Here is a 24,382-nt window from a genome sequence, read left to right as displayed (position 1 = left end):
ATCCCATCAATGATGTGCCCAAATAAACTATTTTTAGACATGATAGATCAAATGGAATGAAAACCGTAAGCTGCAAAAATTGTCTGACCAAAAAGGTATGTTTGCAAACTACCAATGTTTGCTTTGAGTCATTTTTAATCCACAAACAAGATTAATTATAAATAAATGAATAAGAAAAAAATCTCCAATGGCTCACGTGTTAAGACTAGGCTATTCTGTTGAGGAATCGCTGCAAGGCCCTCTTGATGTCCCTGTTCCTCAGACTGTAGATGAAAGGGTTCAGCATAGGGGTGACCACAGTGTACACCACAGAGGCCCCTGCAGCCTTCCTGGAAAAATGTGAGACAGCAGAACCAAGGTACAACCCAAGGCCTGTCCCATAATATAAACAAACAACTGACAGGTGAGAACCACAGGTGGAGAAGGCTTTATACTTTCCACCTGACGATGAGATTCTCAGAATGGAGGAAACAATTTGGTAGTAAGAGAAAATGATACCTGAGACTGGAATGCCGCCAAAGATGGCTCCTATAAAATAGAGTAATATTTTATTAGTAGAGGTATCATTACAAGCAAGCTGGAGAAGTTGAGGAGGGTCACAGAAGAAATGAGGAATTTCTATGTTTGTGCAAAAGGAAAGCTGTGATATATTCAAGCAGTGCAGTTGGGAGTACAAAAGGCTGATCAAAAAGGACAGCAGAAGCAGCAGGCTACAGACACGGGGGTTCATGATATCCAGGTAGTGCAGGGGATTACAGACAGCAACAAACCGATCATAGGCCATCACAGTGAGGAGTGCACTGTCCAAACACCCAAAAAAATTTAAAGAAGACAACTGAGTTAGGCAGCCAGCATAGGAGATGACTCTGCTATGAGTTTGAATGTCCAAAAGCACCTTTGGGACGGTGGTAGAGGAAAAGCCAATGTCAGCCATGGACAGGTTGCAGAGGAAGAAGTACATGGGGGTGTGCAGGCGGGAGTCAGAGCCGATGGCCAGGATGATGAGCAGATTCCCCAGCAGAGTGACCAGGTACATGGCCAGGAACAGGCTGAACGTTAGAGGCTGCAGTTCCGGATCATCTGAGAAGCCCAGAAGGAGGAATTCCAATGCACCTGTTAGATTCTGGGGCTCCACACAGCACAGACACCTTTGAGAAAATACCTGAGAGCTGGTATAAAGGAAACAATACATTAGTGTGTCTGTATTTTGAATTTAAGCAATTCATAGTTTTCACACTTAAGGTCCATGCCCCTTTAGTAATATTCCTTGGTTATGACAAACATTCTTCTTAGAACTCTTTGCATGTTGCATTTTGCTCCATGAGCCTATTACTGCATGCTACACTTTGGAAAGGATGGGCCAAATAAATGAGAGAAGTAAGGTTATTTAGGTGTTTATAAATCCATAAGCACACACAAGCTTATCAGTACCCTCCTAAGAAATAAAAAAACGGAATGAGAACTATCCATCTTTCCCAACAAAATGCTTTTTATTATTGTAATTATTAGTTCAAGGACACTAATAAGCATTTAAATGTACTTTATTTTATCCAAATGCAGGGTGATTAATTCGTTAGATTTGTAGTATTTATAAGCACGCTATAAGAACTATGTAATAAACTGTCTGAGTCCATTTTTGTGTGTGTGATGTTTGGCTACTAACAGTTTGTAAACCATTTGTCTGTCTTCTCATTCTGTTCACAGACTAGCTGATAAGAAAGCCTGTTGGTGAGGATGTGGAGAAAAAGGAACCCTAGTTCATTGATGGGAATACAGATTGGTGCAACCACTATGGAAAATATTGTGGAAGTTCCTAAAAAAATTAAATTGTCTTATGACTCAACAATTTCACTTCAGGGAATATCTCTGAAGAAATTTGAAACACTAATTTAAATGAGTATGCATAACTCTGTGTAATAAACTGTATGAGTCCATATTTTAGTGTGCAGAAAAGAATGATATCTCACCTTTTGTGACAGAATAGATGGACCTAGAGGGTATTATACTAAGCGAAATAAGTCAGAGATAGACCATTAACATATGATTTCACTTGTATGCATAATCTAAAGAGCAAAATAAACAAACAAATAAAAAAAATCTTCAGTCCAAGTTAACTACAAATCAGAAGTTCTCAAAGCCCCCTCATCAGCTTCAATTAGTCATTCTAGGAAGGATGCTTGGAGGAAAATGACGAATATCATTCATTTCTTTAGTCATAAGACATCCCCAGTAGTGATGAAAGCCCAGGCAGAATAACTGCCAGTGTGTGTCACCATATGGACTATGCTGTGTTATTATCCACTAACAACATGGAATCAATATGTAACAGATTGTATAAATGTTTTTGTTTGTTTTAGTTGCCTACTCTGTGCCAACCACAGTGTGGGTGCTGGGCAATCAGAAATAAATGAGACTCAGTTGCATCCCCACAGGCATGCTGCCTGGGGTGACCTGGAAAGAGAAAGGAGAGACTGAATAGGTTGGCCAGGAGGTCTTTTTGGTTTATTTTAATTTTCATATTTGATTTAACCCATTATACCAAAAACATAGTTTTACCAATATACACAATTGAGATATGTTAAAGTCTTTTTATATATGTCTTCAAAATCCGGTGCTTTACTACTATAAGGACAGCACATCTCAGTTGGGACTAGCCACATTTCAAGAGCTCAATAGCCATGTGAACCTAAATTGTAGGGAAAGACATCCTTCTGCACCCTGTGTCCTGTGAATAGCATCTCACTATCCAAATCTTACTCCACCCTTTTTACCCAAGGACGTGGGTACAAATTGAATAGGAATATTTTACTCCTTTCCTTAACTCTAAAATAACAGTAGTTGTATACCCTGATGTTGAAGGTATTATGCAGGTGACTATGGAAGCTACATAGCTCAGACCTCTGAATCTGGCACAATTCTGATTGAGAGCAGAACTCTGAATGAGAGTTCTAAAATCCCCAATGGAAAAAATAACGTAAACTTCATAGGCCTCTGAGCTGTAACTCTGCTTATCGATGCCCTCCCATCTGGCTATCTGAGCTGTCCTGCTGCCTTGATAATGAGGAAACAAGTTTCTCAATAATTCCCCCTCCATCCACCATATCCCTTGCCACTCACTGGTTTGTGCTGTCTCTCTGCTGAGTCATGACCTAGGAGTTTGGATCCACTGCTGTCTTTTGCCAGGTAATGAGAGGCCTGAGGCTCTGTTCTCAGGACTGGTGTGAAGACAGCCTCAGCCATGGATCTCCTGAAGCAGGTCTCAATTCTGGGAGGAAGAGCCACACACCTGACTCTTAACTGGGACTGGCAGGCTGTATGGCCTTGAGCGCTCAATGCACAGAGCTCATAATTAGTGAAATTGGTCCATTGTTTTCCTAACCTCGGAGGACTTCCTAATATTAACAAAGAGGAAATGGAGAATAGTGAATGTACTTAGGAGGGTCTGGGACTTCCCTCTTCTCAGGAGAAAGTGCATCTGTACACTTTGCTTCTGACTTCCAATTTCAAGATTCTTAACATAGAATGCAGACCCTTTTTTATTTATGAATTTTTGAGTTTGACATCTGCAAAATCATTGTATTAACCATGTAAATTAGGGACAATTAGGCCTTCTCTAACAAGAACTTTTAACTCTTTCCATTTTCTTTGTTAAATCTTGTGTCTTTAAAAAAAAAGTCTATTTCTCTTTTTTAGGTTTTACTTTTTTTTTTTTACATAATTTCTTTTTTATTTTTTATTTTTTAAAATTTTTTATTGAAGTATTATATGTGTACATATCTTACCATTACCCTTCCCACCCCACACCCACATATGCCCTCACCCCCCAGAGTTTTGCGTCCATTGTTTATGCTTATATGCATGAATACAAGTCCTTCGTTTGATTTCTTATCTCCCCCCCCTCCTTAACTTTCCCCCTGTAATTTGAAAGTCTGTTTGTTGCTTTATAGGTTTTACTTTTAATAGACATAAGTATTGTATATTGGGATTTACTGTGTGCAAGGTGCTATTTGCAGCACAATGCATTTCTGATCTCTTTTTTCACTTCTTTTTTCTTTTCTTGAACTTAGTGGGGATGACATTGATTAACACAATTATATTGGTTTCAGAAGTACTATTCGATAATATGTCACCTGTATATTGTATTGTGTGTTCAGCACCCAGAGTCAAGTAAGGGATTGTTTGCTTATTTAAGTGACAGTCCAAGTTCTGATTATTCTTGTTCATTGATGTTTTGGGTACACTAAAACACTACTGACTTCCTCTTAAACCAAGCAGGGTACCCAACAAGAGTGCAATCAAAGTTTTAGCAAGGGCTGCAGGCCCCTCAAAGTTTGACTGGGGTTGATCTATTTCCAATCCCACACACGTTTTAAAGGAGGGAGCTCCTTGTGGCCTGTTGGCCAGAGGCCTTGCTCAGTCGTCTGCCTAATGGGCCTCTCACAGAGAAGCTCATGCATGGCTGTGGCTTCCATGCGGACAGGTTACAAGAGACAAGGGCCAGGAATATAAAGTCTTTTTATACCCTAATATCAGAAGTGACATCTCATCAGTTTTGCCATGTTGTGTTGGTTGGAAGCAAGTCACTAGGCCCAAGACACACTCAACAGGATCAGTCTCCACAACAGCGTGAACACAGGAGCGGATGTCATTGGGAGCATATTGGAATCTGCCCACCATGCAGGCCTCAACTCTATCAGGACATTGGTCTCTAAGCACCACAACATTGGAGAAATGGCTCTGCTTCCCAGATAGTCCACAATCCATTAAACACAATGCTCTCAGCAAAATTTTCTGCAGATAAACTGGCACATGAATAGAAATTGCCTCTGTTTTGGTGTTTCCCCAGACCCTACCATGTTCTCTCAGGACACGCAGTCCGAAAAAGCCAGCATGGTTTCCCTTCCATCACCAGGGTCCCTCACATCAAGCTGCAGCCATTCTGTGCCCAGATTCAACAAATGTCTCCAATGGCTTCTGATTTCTGTCATTGAGAAGAGCTTAACCTATTCCAGGATGAATTTTTCTTCAGGTTTATGACCACAGATCCTAAAATTTATATAGTGTGTTTTGGGCCTATTTCGTTGTTGTTATTTTTTTCCAATTGATAACATGAGTATGGGAATGATGGTACTTCACAACCTCCCACATCCTACTCATGCAGTCCTCCTGCATCAGATAACTCTGGGTGAGGAATATAGAGATCGGTCTGTCATTAACTGATAGGAAGAAAATGTGGCAAAAACAAGTTGGTGATGTAGGAGACACCAGTCTCTGTTGCCAGGCAAAGATCAACAATTAGATCCATGAACAAAAGCAGATCTGGCATAGCTCAAGAGTCTTTATGAAACATCAGCAACACTGTGGAACAAAACACCTGAGAATAAACACACAAAAGGAAACAGCGAGCACCTTCATAGTTCCATCATCATGACATCGCCCAGACCTCACTATTCAGCAACAACAGGCAGCTCCAAGCTAGAAAGAGTTGTTAACCTGGTGGAAGAAGGGAGAGTAGAGTGAGCAACTAGTTTCCCAAGCTTTTTAGTGCCCCATAGGAAAGACCTGTTTTATTTCACTCCACCCAGAGGATGGCAAAGCTTAGACATAAAGTCACAGCTAAAAACAAAGAGGAAGAGCAGGGATTGCCACAATGGGATGTTTAATGGATTAAAAATGGACACAGAGACCGATGGCACAGAGACAAGAGCCCAGAAATAAACCACTGCATACACAGGCCACTAATATTTGACAAGGGAGACTCTGTTGGTTCTAAGTCTAAGGAACTTCCAGGTGAAATCTGAGCCAGCCCCCCATGCATGCAAAGCAGGGAGAGACCAAAGAAAGATCACTACAGACTGGGAGGTGGCAGTTTTCATAAACCAGTGAATTTATATGCAAGGCCAGTATGGGGGGGGGCCACAAGAAAAGTGTATCTATACACCTGCCCACCAAATTTTAAAAGTTTATATACAATAAAGGCCTTAACTGGGTTCAGTGATGTATAACATCTAGATGGTCTCAACAAAACATAACTAGCTCAAGGGTATCTCCTTGGGCCAGCTTCTGGAGAAAGGTAGGCAAGTGAAATGGACATTCCAAGGACAGGGGAAGGGGACGAGTCTCTGATTCCCCAGATCCAGCTCTGGGTCCACTGGCAGTCACATCTTGATGAACTCCTCCAACTGACCCGGTCATCAGTATTTATAAAACTCCCCACAGGGTTCCAACAAAATCCACAATTAAAAACCAGTGAACTGCATTCTCAGAAGTTTCCTGATTACATAGATTTGGCAGATGCAAGTGTGTATGGAAAATGCAACAAAACCATGGGGAAAGATGTAACATTTAAGTATTTATTAAGAAAATTGTACATTTCAACTGGATACCACAGTCCATGCATTTATTATGCAATTATGATGATATACAAAGGATCCCAGGTTACTCTGCCAATTCAATGCAAAAGAAGTAAAGTTCATATTTGAAGCATGGAGAGGAATGAGAACCATGAGACTAAACACAATATGACTAAGGAAACAGTGTTCACTGGTCTACATGTTTGGTTTTGCTAGATTTTCTAACTATACTCCAAAAGGGATTACAGAGGTTTTAAGAGTAGTCTGTTCTGCTGTAGAGCCTCCATAGGGCACTCTTAATGTCCCTGTTCCTCAGACTGTAAATGAAATGGTTCAGCATGGGGGTGACTACAGTGTACATGACTGAGGGCTCCATGTCCTTCCTGGGGAAGGCAACAGTGCTGATCCAAGGTAACCTCCAATAGCTGTTCCATAAAATAAGCAAACAACTGACAGGTGAGAGCCACAGGTGGAGAAGGCTTTATACTTCCCACCTATCGATGGAACTCTCAGAATGGAAGAAACAATTTTATAGTAAGAGAAAAATATCCCTGAGATAGGGAGAAAACCAGAGATGGCGCCAACAAAATACATGACTATGTCATTGGTGATGGTGTCAGAGCAGGCAAGATGAAAGAGTTGAGAAGGATCACAGAAGAAATTAGAAATGTTTACATCTTTAAAGCAGGTAAGTTGTAACACAATTAAAGTATGCAGCTGGGAGTCCAAAAGGCTGATAAAAATGACACCAAAACTAAGAAGCAGCAGAGGCGTGGGTTCATGGTGGCTGAGTAGTGCAGAGGGTGACAGATGGCCACAAACCGGTCATAAGCCATGACAGTCAAAAGCATGCCATCCATACATCCAAAAAGAATAAAAAAGACATCTGTATCAGGCAGCCCCCATAGGAGATGACTCTGCTGTGAGTCTGGATGCCCACAATCATCTTTGGAACAGTGGTAGAAATGAAACCGATGTCAGCCAAGGACAGGTTGCAGAGGAAGAAGTACATGGGGGTGTGCAGGTGGGAGTCAGAGCTGACAGTCAGGATGATGAGCATGTTCCCCAACACGGCAACCAGGTACATAGACTGGAAGAGTCCCAAGAGCAGAGGCTGCAGTTCCAGGTCATTGGAGAGACCCAGGAGGAAGAATTCTGAGACGTGTGATAGATTTTGTGGTTCTATGTAGCCAGGGCACCTTTAGAAGAGGATTGGGAAAAGGAAAATAAGTAAATGAGCATACAGAATACTATGCATATTCTGTTTTCAAGCTATTCACTCCTGAGGTCATATACCCCAGTACCTTTACCAATATTTCTCAGTATGACAAATCCTATTTAATTAGGACTGTTTCTTTATTTTCTTTTTTTTTTTATTGTTGAAAGCATTACAGATGTACACTTGTCCCCACCCCCATATTGACCCTTCCAGCCTGCCCCCCCCCCAGACCCAGGCCTTCACCACACTATTATCTTTCCTTATTGGATTCCATGTTATTCACCTCTTTCTATATACACTTTACTGTCCAGAAACTCCATTGAAAAGTATCAGAGGAGCAAGAACATTAGGGATAACAAAGTCATAATCACAGGAAAACACAGCTACTTCTTTAATGTGTGTGTGTGTGTGTGTGTGTGTGTGTGTGTGTGTGTGTGTGTGTGTGTAAATAAATATAATGAGAAATACCCATCCCCCTTTAAGGAAAAAATCATTCTAATTTTAAGAAATTAAGAAGTAGCTAAATATACCTTCTTTTATTAAAATACAATGCTAGCTAGATAGTTCCTTTATTTAGAGTATTTCAACACTGTATAAAAAACAGGATTGTGTAATCTGGATTCTAAATGAAAGTTCAATGTTCATAATCAGAAAATGTTTTTATGTGATAGTTATCTTCAGGAGTTTTACCATTCTTTGGTTTTCTGTTTCTCCTTCATAGAAATAAGTGATGACTCAAGCATGAGAGGTATCCTTTAAGTCATTTTAAAGTCCTTTTTTCAAGTAGTACTAGTTTAAAATTTTTTGAGGAGCCTCCATATTGTTTATTATAATGCCTATATGATATTTATTCACACCAACAGTGTACCAGGGTTCCCTTTTCTCCACATCCTCCCCAAAATGTGTCTTTTTTCACCTTAATTTATCTTTTTTGTTGATAGTATTACAAATGTCACCCTTTTTTCCCCATTAACCTCCTCCACTCTAGACCCCTACGCCCCTCCCCAGGCCTTCACTACACTGTTCTCTGTGTCCATGGGTTATGCATATATGCATATAAATCATTTGGTTAATCTTTCCCCACCCACCCTACCCACCCCACCCACCACTACCTTCCTTCTGAGATTTATCAGTCTGTTCCATGCTTCTATGTCCCTGGATATATTTTCCTCATCAGTTTATTGTATTGATTAGATACCACATATAAGATTTTCTTTTTTATAATATCCATTCTGATAGGTGTGAGGTTATATACTTTTGTGATTTTTATTTCCATTTCCCTGATGGATAGTGATGTTGAACAGCTTTTCATATAGGACTGTTACTTTTGTTTTTCTGATCATAATCCCTCCTATTTATAGTTGAGGAGTTTAGCATTGGGGAGGTCCCACTGTGAGGTCTAAGCCCAAGATTTTTTATCTTGCATAATAAAAGCCTAATATTGTAAGTGTCTGACCATTTGCTTGACTACTCGACCAGTCGCTATGACACTCACTGACAACGGGGCTCCAACCGGTAGGTTAGCTTGCTGCTGGGGTCTGGCTGATTGGGGCTGTGCAAGATGGGCCCGACATCCTTGAGACCTCCCACGGTTGCTCCCTGGCCCTGATTGTGCACCTGTGGGGTCTTTAGGCCTGGCCTGCGCCCTCTTGCAATCCAGGACCCCTCATGGATGTCGGACAGCCGGTTTCGGCCTGATCCCCAGAGGCCAGGACAAGGGACCCCACCGGTGCATAATTCCGGGCACCAGGCCTCTAGTGCCTAGATAGTAGATATTCATATCAATCTTTTCTGACACAGTGATTGAAATTCTCTTTCTTCAGCTACCAGAAAGTTTATTATTTTGACAGATCACACTATGATTCAATTGAGAAAAAATGCAAAATAGAACAATGTAAATATATCTGGGCAGTTTCCGCTGGTGTAAAATTGAGATAATAATTGAAGCTATCTTTAAATATTATTGTAAGAAAGTTTAAAAAATCACTTACGTTGCTTAAACCAGTGATTCTTATTTCCAGTTGATTGATAGATTTGCCTGTGTTTCTTTCAAAATATACAGAGACTGTGGCCGCAGCCTAGAACCAATTTATGCAGCAGCTCTACATATGAGATTCTTGGTTGTCCTGGGGTGTAGCCGGAATTGAGAAACACTGCCTTAGAATACTACCAAACACTTAGGTAATACTCCTTTGATATTACCTATTATTACTGGCATTAATACCCACCACCCACATTAAAAATATAAACATTTAACAATATTTCCTTCACATCTCATGTTGTGGAGAGATTTGAAACATTACTGATAAATTTTTATTTTTATTGGTATCTTAATTCAATCCCATTTCTATATATACTCATTGCCCAAAGGCAACCAGTGTCATTGGTTTGGTGGGCATTTTTCTTTTTTGTCAATGTTGACTTATGTACCCATAAGCAGTTTTCTTAAAACCTTGCCTAACCAGTATACTATACACATTATCACTTAAATGTACTCCTTACCACAACAGTGTGTTCAAGTTTCTTTATGCAGTACATACATTGACCTTAAACATTTTACTGATACACATTATTATGTGAGGGAAGACTTCATTTTATTTGGTTTATAAATTTATGTCTATACATTTTAATATAAATTTGATTAATGTAAAAATATATTTAACATATATTTATAATTTAATACATTTTATTTTTATATTACCTATTTATTTTACATTATATATTTTATATTTCTATTATATTATTATTTATATCAGTTTCTTCATACCACAATTCCATGAAAATTCTTGCATCTCTCTTGATTTCACACAAGTGAGAATTTGTATTGATAAGTTAGTGGTGATTAATATTTCAACTTCTAATAATTGGTGCCGGGCTAATCTGCAGCCTCTGAACTAAGGATGAACAGATAACTCTGACACAGTTTGACTGTGAAAGAGAGGGCTAAGGGGTTCCCTGGCTCTAGTGACCAGAGCAGCCTCTATTGCCTGCCTTATTAGGCCTTTATGGGAATTTTTATCTTTAGATACAAGCATTAGGGTGAGTAATCTTGGGAGGACACATGTGTTTACATTGTCCTCTAGCAAGGACATTCAGGGATTAAGATTAAGGATTCCAGTAAACACCTGATGGTTTGAATGCACACAGACTTATTTGGAAGAGTCAAGGAATAATTAGGGGCACTGCCTTCCACACTCCCCTGAATCTCCTTTAGGTTGGAATGCCAATAAACAGAGCAGGCAGCCTTCCACACACTTCCCTTTTATCAGAAGGTCCTCCTTACAACTTTCCAACCAAGTCTCTTGTGCTTCCCAACAAATTGGTACATGTGCAATTTATTTTTTATTTTTATTTTTTCTTGGAAAGATATTTTTTTTATTTTTAATTTCTTTATTGATTAAGGTATCACATATTTGTCCTCATCCCCCCATTTCCATCCCAAACCCCTCCCTACGCATGTCCCCACACCCCTGTTGTCCTTAACCACTGGTTAGGCTTATATGCATGCCTACAAGTCCTTTGGTTTATCTCTCCCCCTTACCCCCACCCTCTGATACCTTCCCTCTAAGGTTTGACAGTCTGATCGATGCTTCCCTGTCTCTGGGTCTGTTTTTGTTCATCAGTTTATGTTGTTCATTATTTCCCCTAGATGAGTGAGAGCATGTGATACTAGAAACACATTCATAAGAAACGAAAATGAGACAAGTAATAATGGTTATGCTGAGAGGCAAATGCATCAGTCTGTAGTGAGTTTCTTTCTGGGCCAACAGTTCTTTTAGTCCTAATTTTAATGTCAAACTGTTCCTTATGTGTACATGTCAGCAATGATATTTCAGTTCTGGATGGTGGACAAATGGTGGTAATGCAGGTCCGACCCTCTCTGGTTTGGTCTGGGCAACCTGCAGTGATGCACAGATGCTGACTGCTAGTATGGTGAGGCTTCGTCAGCGTCTCCCACCTCTGGACTGTTTCTCTTCTATCTTCATGGCTGGAACAATCCTGTCAATTCCTCTCTGTTGCCTGAATCAACATGGTCTTGGAGTTGTTTTCTGAAAATATACAAACATATTCTCGACCAAAAGTTAATAAAGGAATCTTTTCTATAAATTTGACTTGGGATCCTTTTTCATTTTTTGCCCAGACGAATTTCCTTTGGCTTGTTTTGACAGCATGTATGTTTTTCATGGGTGTCTTGCTGTTAGCATTACAAATGAAAAGTTAATTTTCTAAAGTAAAAATTTTCTAGATGTAATTTACTTAAAGGATATTTTTCCTTACATGACATTCTTCTATTATCCCCCCCTTTTTTTTATCTAAATATTAGGAGGCTTTTGGACATTTTATAATGTAATCTTGATAGCTTTTAAATTTACATTTTTTTGCAATAAATATGACTGCTTTAGGCTCATTACATATTACGCAATTTTACCATGAGATGAACTACCAATAAAAATTTTAGTTAACACTTTAGGAACAGCTTTTTGTCCAGTACAATTAATTTTTCTTGATATTCGCTTATTTCAATTAGCCAATTGAAAATAGTCTGAAATTTTGACTACTATTTTACTGTCAAATTTAATACACTAACAACAATCTTATTTTACCCTGTAAATATTAGTGGAAAGGATTATTTGCCTTCTTGAGTAGGCCGTGAGCATTCCTGGTGCTAGGCTGGATTTAGATATCAAAAACCCACTTCCCCACACCATGGGTACAAGACAATTCAAACAAGTCTTGTTGCAGTGAGAGGGCAGCTGCTGTCAGCCAAGTCTCTATCTGTTACCTGGGTCCCGATTTTAGCTGGGCATGGGAAGTGAAGCAGCCATGGGGGCAGGAGACCTCCCTCAAAGGGGTGAGGGTTCAGGCCCTGCAAAGTTGGGGGTGGTGAAGGTCTGTGCCCCACCTCTTTTGACCCCCAAGTTCTCTCCTGAAGGCCCCTCTGCGAATGTGCCTGTATTAGGTTGTTCCTTCCCTGAGGAACCTTACCCGTCTCTGGCTAACCAGCCATCCTCTGGGGCCAAGCAGGGTGATGTGAGGTTCAGTTCTGTCTCCTTGGTAGCCTATGCCCCCATGGCTTCCACGCCTAGCACCTGCCCTGGGATCCCCTCGCCTGCTGGCGGGGCCCCAGCACTAATAACATATCTTGGGGAACTGAGGTTTCTTCTCCAATTTAACTAACGCCTAATTGACAGTATTTCTTGTTCCAATACAAAAATCATTTTCTATCATTTTCTATTAACTTCAACCTTTTACTATAAGTGTATGAATTTGAAAGTATCGTTGAAGTCTGTTTTATGATAACCATTCCATGAAAGCTCCACATGAAATTTTCATCTTCATAGAAATTTATTTACCATTTTGGATTTCAAAATTGGACTGTACAATGCTTGACTATTTATTGAAAACCATAAAATCCACAATGTTTGTGACATTATGGCACATGTAAATAACTGACATATTTCCTAATTCACAGGTGAACTCACTGAACCAAAAGGGGATAAATCAGTTCTTCTCCCTCCCTTTCACATTGGGGACCAAGTAGGTTTGAAAGAACCACTCCTTAGCTAACATGGAGGTAACAGTGCCCTGGTGCAGGATTAAGGAGATCCATTTTTGAGTCCTGAATCTTTCATGCCCTCCATGTGGAGTGTGTGGAAATCTCAGAATCTCTGTGCTTGTGTTCCTTCTTGGAAATGGCCAAACATTCATCTCTAGACCACGTGTGGGACCTAAGGGAAGTTTGGAAGTCAAGAAAGGTTTGATCATTTTTTTTAACAAAGGATTTCAACCATTATTAGGATAGTGTGCTTACTAATAATATACAATTCCAAAAATGTAATGCCATTTTATGGCGGAAAGGGTGAAGCCTCTCCTGTCTCAATCAAGGCAAGTATGCTAATTATGTGTGTGTTCCTAAATGGCATCAGATAACTTTGGTGATCCCAAATGACCAAATAGCAGGAGTATAGGAAAGTGAAGAAGGACATGTGAGTGTTGGCACATTTTAGAATGCTATGGTAGGAGGAAAAGTGTAATGATAAACTAAGCCAATTAGATACTCAATTCACTATAGTGAAGCTGGTAGGCTATATGGAGTAGTGGTTAAATTAAATAAGTTATTGGATAGTTTCTCAGAAAGCTCAGACTTCTACCTCTGCAAATATGTATAGTATCTTTTAAGGAAAAATTGATATGTACAAAGATATCTAAGTATTCTATATTATAAAAGCGTAGTATTCAAATTACCCACTCGACCGGGAATTCAACCAGGTGGTGGGGCTGCCCAGGGGAAGGGAGGGAGGTCCTGGCCAGCAGCTAGCAGCTGCTGCGGACCCTACCAGTGCACGAATTTTGTGCACTTGGCTTCTAGTATTGAATAAGACAATAGGAGGTCAAGGACAGACTTCCATGATTACAAAGAAGGAATGATGGTTACAAAGTGGAATCCTAAGGATGTAGTTGCCAGTAAAAGGAAAAATATTCCCTTTGCTGAGGACATGGTCCTTTGCTATCCCTGAGTAATGAAAATGAAAATAGAGTTAAGTTCATTCATAATGACTTGGGAGACTTAACAATCTACAGGCACAATTAGAATCACACAGCCACTGGAAATACCATACCACTATTTTAAAACTCAATTGGATGCCCCTGACCCACACATAACATTACAATTATCTTTTGTTCCTGAGCTCACTTTAAATTCTTCCAATTGTATACCACACCATAGTTTTATTCCCCAGATTATGAGTTATCGGTGAGGGTTCAGTAAGGAGACAGTAGCCACACGAGTCATTTTTAATGGAGATAGTTTAATATAGGTATGATTAAATAGCTTTTGAAAGATGTAAGGCATAAATGAAAAAATATGGTAATACAGTGTCATAACTGCAGATGTAGTGACAACCACATGGGATAAGGGGCAAGGTAACTGGCTGGAAGAACCTTTCCTCTTATTGACAATTACTGGAAGAATCTAAAGAGAAGCCAGGTGGGAAATCAGAGGCCGCAACACAGCACAACAACTGAAAGTTAAAAGGGTAAGTTTGGAGCAGAAAAACTATAGCTTAATATCAAGTACAGAGACATCTGTGGAGTGTGAAGGGAGAAGATATGTAAAAAAAGATATTACCCAGAGTGTGAGTGGAGGAAATCACATTGACTGTTACCAAGGCAAGCTTTCATATCTGCTCCTTTGGAGCTCTGATCACTTTAAGATCTTCAGTATCTGATAATGAACTGTAAAGAACCCAAGACATACAAGTCTTTTTTAAATAAAATCTCAGACTAAATTCAGTAGTTCCCAGCCTTGTCTAAATACATATTAGACCCACTTGGGATACTGTTAAAAATATTATACTCTTTTCCTCTCTAATTCAGTTAAAGCTTTATGTATGGTTAATGGACTCAGGCATGAAGATTTTTAAAGTTCATCAGATGCTTTATAGATTGAAGATCAGTGACACACATTCTCTCATACACCTGCACTAATAGATTTGATTAGAGCCAAAATTTTATGAAAAATAGGATGGACACAAAAAATAGCATAGACAGTGAAATGATTGAGAATCATATATAACATTCGCATTAAAAAAGAGTTGCGAATTTCTAAAGAAAGCCTGAGTCATAGGTAACAAATACAGAAAATTCCATATTGTAATAGAATTCAATTGGGTGGTGATTTTGACATAAATAGGATCCCAGAATACTCCCTTAATCCCATCAGGGATGTGCTCAAATAAACTATTTTTAGACATGATAGATCAAGTGGAATGAAAACCATAAGCTGCAAAAATTGTCTGACCAAAAAGGTATGTTTGCAAACTACCTTTGTTTGGTTTAGAGTCATTTTTAATCCACAGAAAAAATTAATTATAAATAAATGAATAAGAAAAACATCTCCAATGGCCCAGGTATTGAGACTAGGCCATTCTGTTGAGGAATCGCTGCAAGGCCCTCTTGATGTCCCTGTTCCTCAGACTGTAGATGAAAGGGTTCAGCATAGGGGTGACCACAGTATACACCACAGAGGCCGCTGCAGCCTTCCTGGAAAAATGTGAGACAGCGGAACTGAGGTACACACCAAGGCCTGTCCCATAAAATAAACAAACAACTGACAGGTGAGAACCACAGGTGGAGAAGGCTTTATACTTTCCACCTGATGATGAGATTCTCAGAATGGAGGAAACAATTTGGTAGTAAGAGAAAAAGATACCTGAGACTGGAATGCCAGCAAAGATCGCTACTATAAAATAGAGTAATATTTTACTAGTAGAGGTATCATTACAAGCAAGCTGGAGAAGTTGAGGAGGGTCACAGAAGAAATGAGGAATTTCCATGTTTGTGCAAAAGGAAAGCTGTGATATATTCAAGCAGTGCAGTTGGGAGTACAAAAGGCTGATCAAAAAGGATAGCAGAAGCAGCAGGCTACAGACACGGGGGTTCATGATATCCAGGTAGTGCAGGGGATTACAGACAGCAACAAACCGATCGTAGGCCATCACAGTGAGGAGTGTACTGTCCAAACACCCAAAAAAATCTAAAGAAGACAACTGAGTCAGGCAGCCAGCATAGGAGATGACTCTGCTATGAGTTTGAATGTCCAAAAGCACCTTTGGGACGGTGGTAGAAGAAAAGCCAATGTCAGCCATGGACAGGTTGCAGAGGAAGAAGTACATGGGGGTGTGCAGGCGGGAGTCAGAGCCGATGGCCAGGATGATGAGCAGATTCCCCAGCAGAGTGACCAGGTACATGGCCAGGAACAGGCTGAACGTTAGAGGCTGCAGTTCCGGATCATCTGAGAAGCCCAGAAGGAGGAATTCCAATGCACCTGTTAGATTCTGGGGCTCCACATAGCACAGACACCTTTGAGAAAATACCTGAGGGCTGGTATAAAGGAAACAAGCACATTAGTGTGTCTATATTTGGAATTTAAGCAGTTCATAGTTTTCACACTTAAGGTCCATGCCCCTTTAGTAATATTCCTTGGTTATGACAAACATTCTTCTTAGAACTCTTTGCATATTGCATTTTGCTCCATGAGCCAATTACTGCATGCTACACTTTGGAAAGGATGGGCCAAATAAATGAGAGAAGTAAGGTTATTTAGGTGTTTATAAATCCATAAGCACACACAAGCTTATCAGTACCCTCCTAAGAAAGAAAAAAATGGAATGAGAACTATCCATCTTTTCCAACAAAATGCTTTTTATTATTGTCATTATTAGTTCAAGGACACTAATAAGCAGTTAAATGTACTTTATTTTATCCAAATGCAGGGTGATTAATTCGTTTGATTTGTAGTGTTTATAAGCACGCTATAAGAACTATGTAATGAACTGCCCGAGTCCATTTTTGTGTGTGTGATGTTTGGCTGCTAACAGTTTTTAATCCATTTCTCTGTCTTCTCCTTCTGTTCACCGGCTAGCTGATAAGAAAGCCTGTTGGTGAGGATGTGGAGAAAAAGGAACCCTAGTTCATTGGTGGGAATACAGATTGGTGCAACCACTATGGAAAATATTGTGGAAGTTCCTAAAAAAATTAAATTGTCTTATGACTCAACAATTTCACTTCAGGGAATATCTCTGAAGAAACTTGAAACACTAATTTAAATGAGTATGCATAACTCTGTGTAATAAACTGTATGAGTCCATTATTTAGTGTGCAAAAAAGAACGATATCTCACCTTTTGTGACAGAATAGATGGACCTAGAGGGTATTATACTAAGTGAAATAAGTCAGGCAGAGATAGACAAATACCATATGATTTCACTAGTATGCAGAATCTAAAGAACAAAATAAACAAACAAAATAAAAACAATCTTCAGTCCAAGTTAACTACAAATCAGAAGTTCTCAAAGCCCCCTCATCAGTTTCAATTAGTCATTCTGGGAAGGGTGCTTTGAGGAAAATGACAAATATTATTCATTACTTTAGTCATAAGACATCCCCAGAAGTGATGAAAGCCCAGGCAGAAAAACCGCCAGTGTGTGTCAGCCATATAGACTATGCTGTGTTATTATCCACTAACAACATGGAATCAATATGTAACAGATTGTATAAATGTTTTTGTTTTTTCTAATTCCCTACTCTGTGCCAACCACATTGTGGGTGCTGGGCAATCAGAAATAAATGAGACTCAGTTGCGTCCCCACAAGCATGCTGCCTGCGGTGACCTGGAATGAGAAAGGATAGACTGAGTAGGTTGGCCAGGAGATATTATGGGTTTATTTTCATTTTCATATTTGATTTAACCCATTATACCAAAAACATAGTTTTACCAATATACACAATTGAGATATTTTACCGTCTTTTTATATACGTCTTCAAAACCCGGTGTTTTACTACTATAAGGACAGCCCATCTCAGTTGGGACTAGCCACAATTTAAGAGCTCAATAGCCATGTGAACCTAAATTGTAGGGAAAGACATCCTTCTGCACCCTGTGTCCTGTGAAAATCGTCCCACTGCTCAGATCCAAATCTGACTCCACCCTTTTTAGCCAAGGATCTGGGCACAAATTGAATACGAATATTTTGCTCTTTTCTCAACTCTAAAATAACAGAAGTTGTATACCCTGATATTGAGGGTATTATGCAGGTGACAATGGAAGCTACATAACACAGAGCTCTGAATCTGGCACAATTCTGATTGAGAGCAGAATTCTGAATGAGAGTTCTAAAATCCCCAATGGAAAAAATAACGTAAACTTCATAGGCCTCTGAGCTGTAACTGTGCTTATCGATGCCCTCCCATCTGGCTATCTCAGCTGTCCTGCTGCCTTGATAATAAGGAAACAAGTTTCTTCATAATTCCCCCTCCATCCACCATATCCCTTGCCACTCACTGGTTTGTGCTGTCTCTCTGCTGAGTCATGACCTAGGAGTTTGGTTCCACTGCTGTCTCTTGCCAGGTAATGAGAAGCCTGAGGCTCTGTTCTCAGGACTGGTGTGAAGACAGCCTCAGCCATGGATCTCCTGAAGCAGGTCTCAATTCTGGGAGGAAGAGCCACACACCTGACTCTTAACTGGGACTGGCAGCCTGCATGGCCTTTTGTGCTCAATGCACAGAGCTCATAATTAGTGAAATTGGTCCATTGTTTTCCTAACCTCTGAGGACTTCCTAATATTAACAAAGAGGAAATGGAGAATAGTGAATGTACTTAGGAGGGTCTGGGACTTCCCTCTTCTCAGGAGAATGCGCATCTGTACACTTTGCTTTTGACTTCCAGATTCAAGAATCTTAACATAGAATGCAAATTCTTTTCAATTTATGACATTTTGAGTTTGACATCTGCAAAATCATTGTATTAATCATGTAAGTTAGGGACGATTAGGCCTTCTCTAACAAGAACCTACAACTATTTCCCTTTTGTTTGTTAAATCTTCTGTCTTTAAAAGAAAAAGTCTATTTCTCTTTTTTAGGTTTTACTTTTAATAGACATACGTATTGTATATTGGGGTGTACTGTGTGCAAGGTGCTCTTTGCAGCACTATGTATTTCTGATCTCTTTTTTCACTTCTTTTTTCTTTTATTTTTTCTTCTTGAACTTATTGGGGATGACATTGATTAACACAATTATATTGGTTTCAGATGTACTATTTTATAATATGTCACCTGTATATTGTATTGTGTGTTCAGGACCCAGAGTCAAGTAAGGGATTGTTTGCTTATTTAAATGACAGTCTAATTTCTGAATTTTCTTGTTCATTGACGTTTTGGGTACACTAAAACACTACTGACTTTCTCTTAAATTAAGCAGGGTGCCCAACAAGAGTGCAATCAAAGTTTTAGCAAGGGCGGCAGGCCCCTTAAAGTTTGACTGAGTTTGATCTATTTCCACTCCCACTCACTTTTGGAAGGAGGGAGTTCCGTGTGGGCTGTGGGCAAGAGGCTTTCCTCAGTCCTCTGCCTAATGCGCCTCTCACATGGAAGCTCATGCATGGCTGTGGCTCCCATGAGGACAGGTAACAGGAGACAAGGGCCAGGAATATAAAGCCTTTTTGTACCCTAATATCAGAAGTGACATCTCATCAGTTTTGCATCTTGTGTTGGTTGGAAGCAAGTCACTAGGCCCAAGACACACTCAAGAGGATGTGTCTCCACAACAGCATGAATACGGGAGCAGATGTCATTGGGAGCATATTGGAATCTGCCCACCATGCAGGCCTCACCCTCTATCAGGACATTGGTCTCTAAGCACCACAACACTGGAGAGATGGCTCTGCTTCCCAGATAGCCCAGAACCCATCACACCACAATGCTCTCAGCAAAATTTCTGCAGATAAACTGACACATGAGTAGAAATTGCCTCTGTTTTGGTGTTTCTGCAAACCCCACCATGTTCCCTCAGGAAACACAGTTAAAAAAAGCCAACATGGTTTCCCTTCCTTCACCAGGGTCCCTCACATCAAGCTGCCGCCATTCTGTGCCCAGATTCAACAAATGTTGCCAATGGCTTCTGATTTCTGTCATTGAGAAGAGCTTAACCTATTCCAGGATGAATTTTTCTTTAGCTTTGTGTCCACAGATCCTAAAATTTATATAGTGTGTTTTGGTCCTATTTCGTTGTTGTTATTTTTTTCCAATTGATAACATGAGTATGGAAATGATGGTACTTTGCAACCTGCCACATCCTACTCATGCAGTCCTCCTGCCTCAGAGAACGTTGGATAAGGAATTTAGAGATCAGTCTGTCATTCACTGATATGTAGAAAATGTCGCAAAACCAAGTTGGCAATGTAGGAGACACTAGCCTCCATTGCCCCATCAAAATCAACAATCAGATCCATGGACAAAAGCAGATTTGGGAGAGCTCAAGAGTCTACTTATGGAATGTCAGCAACACGGTAGAACAACACACCTGAGAATGACCACACAAAATGAAGCAAAGAGCAGCTTCATAGTTCCTGCATCATGCCATCACCCAGGCCTCGCTACTCAGCAACAACAGGCAACTCCAAGCTAGAAAGAGTTGTTAACCTGATGGAAGAAGGGAGAGTAGAGTGAGCAACTAGTTTACCAAACCTTTTAGTGCCCCATAGGAAAGACCTGTTTTATATCACTCCACCCAGAGAATGGCAAAGCTTAGACATAAAGACACAGCTAAAAGCAAAGAAGAAGAGCAGCGATTGCCACAATGGGATGTAGGAATGGATTAAAAATGGACACAGTGACCGATGATACAGAATCAAGAGCCCAGAAATAAACCACTGCATACACAGGCAACTAATATTTGACAAGGGAGACTCTGTTTGTTCTCAGTCTAAGGAACTTCCAGGTGAAATCTGAACCAGCCCCCTTGTATGCAAAGCTGGGAGAATCCAAAAAAAGCTCACTATAGACCGGCAGGTGGCAGTTTTCATGAAGCAGTGAATTTATATGCAAGGCTTGTCTTGGGCGGGTGGGGGGGGGGGCACAAGAAAAGTGTATCTATACACCTGCCCACCAAATCTTAAAAGTTTATATACAATAAAGGCCTTAACTGGGTTCAGTGATGCATAACATCTAGATGGTCTCAACAAAACATAACTAGCTCAAGGGTATATCCTTTGGCCAGCTTCTGGAGAAGGGTAGGCAAGTGAAATGAACATTCCAAGGACAGGGGAAGGGGATGAGTCTCTGATTTCCCAGATCCAGCTCTGGGTCCACTGGCAGTCACATCTTGATGAACTCCTCCAACTGACCCGGTCATCAGTATTTATAAAACTCCCCAGAGGGTTCCAACAAAATCCATAATTAAAAACCAGTGAACTGCATTCTCAGAAGTTTCCTGATTACATAGATTTGGCAGATGCAAATGTGTATGGAAAATGCAACAAAACCATGGGGAAACATGTAACATTTAAATATTTATTAAGAGAATTGTACATTTCAACTGGATACCAGAGTCAATGCATTTATTATGCAATTATGATGATGTATAAAGGATCCCAGGTTACTCTGCCAATTCAATTCAAAAGAAGTAAAGTTCATATATGAAGCATGGAGAGGAATGAAAACCATGAGACTAAACACAATATTACTAAGGAAATAGTCTTCACTGGGCTAAAAGTTTGGTTTTGCTAGATTTTCTACCTACACTCAAAAAGGGATTGCAGAGATGTTAAGAGTAGTCTGTTCTACTGTAGAGCCTCCATAGGGCACTCTTTTTTTTAAAATTTCTTTATTGATCAAGGTATCACATATCTGTCCTCGTCCCCCCATTCCTATCCCCCACCTTTCCCCACACATGCCCCCACCCCCCCGCTGTCCTCAACCGCAGGTCAGGCTCATATACCTGCACACAAGTCCTTTGGTTGATCTTCCCCCTTACCCCCACCCTTCCCTACCCTCCCCCCAAGGCCCGACAGTCTGATCCATGCCTCCTTGTTTCTGGGTCTGTTCTTATTCATCAGTCTATGTTGTTCATTATTTCCCCTAGATGAGTGAGATCATGTGCTATTAGAAATACACTTATAAGGACCGAAAATGAGACAAGCAATAATGGTTATGGTGACAGGCAAATGAATCAGTGTGTAGTGAGTTTCTTTCTGGGCCAACAGTTCTTTTGAGACCCAATTTCAATGTCCAACAGTTCCTTATGTGTACATGTCAGCACTGACATTTCAGTTCTGGATGGTGGACAAATGGTGGTAATGCAGGTCCGACTCTGTCCGGTTTGGTCCTGGGCAATCTGCAGTGATGCACAGCTGCTAATGCTAGTATGGGAAGGCCACATCAGTGTCTTCCGTCTCTGGACTGCTTCTCTTCTGTCTTCATGGCTGGAGTAGTCCTGTCGATTCCTCTCTTGCTGGAATCCACATGGTCTCAGAGTTGTTTTCTGAAAATATACAAACATATTCTCGACCAAAAGTTAATAAAGGAATATTTTCTATAAATTTGACTGGGGATCTTTTTTCAATTTTTGCCCAAATGATTTTCCTCTGGCTTGTTTTGTCACCTTGTGTGTTTTTCATGGGTGTCTTGCTTTTAGGCTTACAATTAATTTTCTAAAGTATTAATTTTCTAGATGTAATTTACTTACAGGATATTTTTCCTTACATGATATTCCTATACTATCCCCTCCTTTTTTGATTTAAATGTTAGGAGGCTTTTCAAAATTTTATAATGTAGTCTTGATGGCTTTTAAATTTTAATTTTTTGCAGTATAATATTACTGTTTTAGGTTCATTATATGGTGCACAATTTTATCATGAGACCCTCACCCCCACCCAACATTGCAGGGGCGTGAATCCTAGCCCCTTCTAAGGGAGGTCTCCTGCCCCCATGGCTGCTTCGTGCTTCCCATGCCCAGCTCAGATCAGGACCCAGGTGACCGACAGAGACTTGGCCGACAGCAGCTGCCCTCTCACTCCAACAAGAATTGTTTGAGTTGTCTTGTACCCATGGTGTGGGGAAGTGGGTTTACAATATCTAAATCCAGCCTACCACCAGGAATGCTCAGGACCTACTCAAGAAGGCAAATAATCCCTTCCACCAATATTTACAGGGTAAAACATGATTATTGTTAGAGTAATAAATTTGACAGTAAAATAGTAGTCAAGTTTTCAGGCAAATTTAAATTGGCTAGTTGAAACAAGCGAATATTCTAGAAAAATTAATTGTACTGGAAAAAAGGTGTTCCTAAAGTGTCAACTAAAATTTTTATTGGTACTTCATCTCATGATAAAATTGTGCACCATATAATGAACCTAGGGCACTCTTAATGTCCTTGTTCCTCAGACTGCAAATGAAAGGGTTCAGCATGGCGGTGACTATAGTGTACATGACTGTGGGCACCACATCCTTCCTGGTAGAAGGCAACAGTGCTGATCCAAGGTAACCTCCAATAGCTGTTCCATAAAATAAGCAAACAACTGACAGGTGAGAGCCACAGGTGGAGAAGGCTTTATACTTCCCACCTATCGATGGAACTCTCAGAATGGAGGAAACAATTTTATAGTAAGAGAAAAATATCCCTGAGATAGGGAGAAAACCAGAGATGGCGCCAACAAAATACATGACTATGTCATTGGTGATGGTGTCAGAGCAGGCAAGATGAAGGAGCTGAGAAGGATCACAGAAGAAATTAGAAATGTTTACATCTTTGAAGCAGGTAAGTTGTAACACAATTAAAGTATGCAGCTGGGAGTCCAAAAGGCTGATGAAAAATGACATCAAAACTAAGAAGCAGCAGAGGCATGGGCTCATGGTGGCTGAGTAGTGCAGAGGGTGACAGATGGCCACAAACCGGTCATAGGCCATGACAGTCAAAAGCATGCCATCCATACATCCAAAAAGAATCAAAAAAGACATCTGTGTCAGGCAGCCCCCATAGGAGATGACTCTGCTGTGAGTCTGGATGCCCACAATCATCTTTGGAACAGTGGTAGAAATGAAACCGATGTCAGCCATGGACAGGTTGCAGAGGAAGAAGTACATGGGGGTGTGGAGGTGGGAATCAGAGCTGACAGTCAGGATGATGAGCATGTTCCCCAACACGGCAACCAGGTACATGGACAGGAAGAGCCCCAAGAGCAGAGGCTGCAGTTCCAGGTCATCGGAGACACCCAGGAGGAAGAATTCTGAGACACGTGTTAGATTTTGTGGTTCTATGTAGCCAGGGCACCTTTAGAAGAGAATTCGAGAAAGGAAAACAAGTAAATGAGCACACAGCATTGTATGCATATTCTGTATTCAAGCTATTCACCCCTGAGGTCATTTACCCCAGTACCTTTACGAATATTTCTCAATATGACAAACCCTATTTAATTAGAACTGTTTCTTTTTTCTTTTCTTTTTTTTTTTTTATTGTTGAAAGCATTACAGATGT

General features: G+C 40.2%; 2 protein-coding genes across 2 annotated transcripts; both read right to left on the bottom strand.

Moving 5' to 3' along the window:
* Positions 1 to 205: 205 nt before the first annotated feature.
* Positions 206 to 7,595, bottom strand: LOC307100592 (uncharacterized protein; the record flags this gene model as incomplete). The annotated part of the gene is given in 6 exon segments (XM_079773068.1): positions 206 to 1,148; positions 6,635 to 6,749; positions 6,752 to 7,093; positions 7,096 to 7,236; positions 7,239 to 7,554; positions 7,557 to 7,595. Coding segments are annotated over 6 exon segments (1,896 nt in total).
* A 7,896-nt stretch (positions 7,596 to 15,491) lies between these two features.
* LOC307100591 (olfactory receptor 7E178-like) lies at positions 15,492 to 24,174 on the bottom strand (the record flags this gene model as incomplete). The annotated part of the gene is made up of 3 exons (XM_079773067.1): positions 23,262 to 24,174; positions 16,719 to 16,722; positions 15,492 to 16,434 (listed from the first exon to the last, which is right to left on the bottom strand). The coding sequence occupies exons 1-3, from the start codon at positions 24,064 to 24,066 to the stop codon at positions 15,492 to 15,494; spliced, it is 1,752 nt and encodes a 583-aa protein (XP_079629193.1). The 5' UTR covers positions 24,067 to 24,174.
* Between the last annotated feature and the right edge of the window lie 208 nt (positions 24,175 to 24,382).

This window comes from Cnephaeus nilssonii (assembly GCF_951640355.1).
Source record: "Cnephaeus nilssonii genome assembly, chromosome: 5".
Classification (NCBI taxonomy): Eukaryota; Metazoa; Chordata; class Mammalia; order Chiroptera; family Vespertilionidae; genus Cnephaeus; species Cnephaeus nilssonii.
This window is presented reverse-complemented; position numbering and strand designations above follow the sequence as displayed.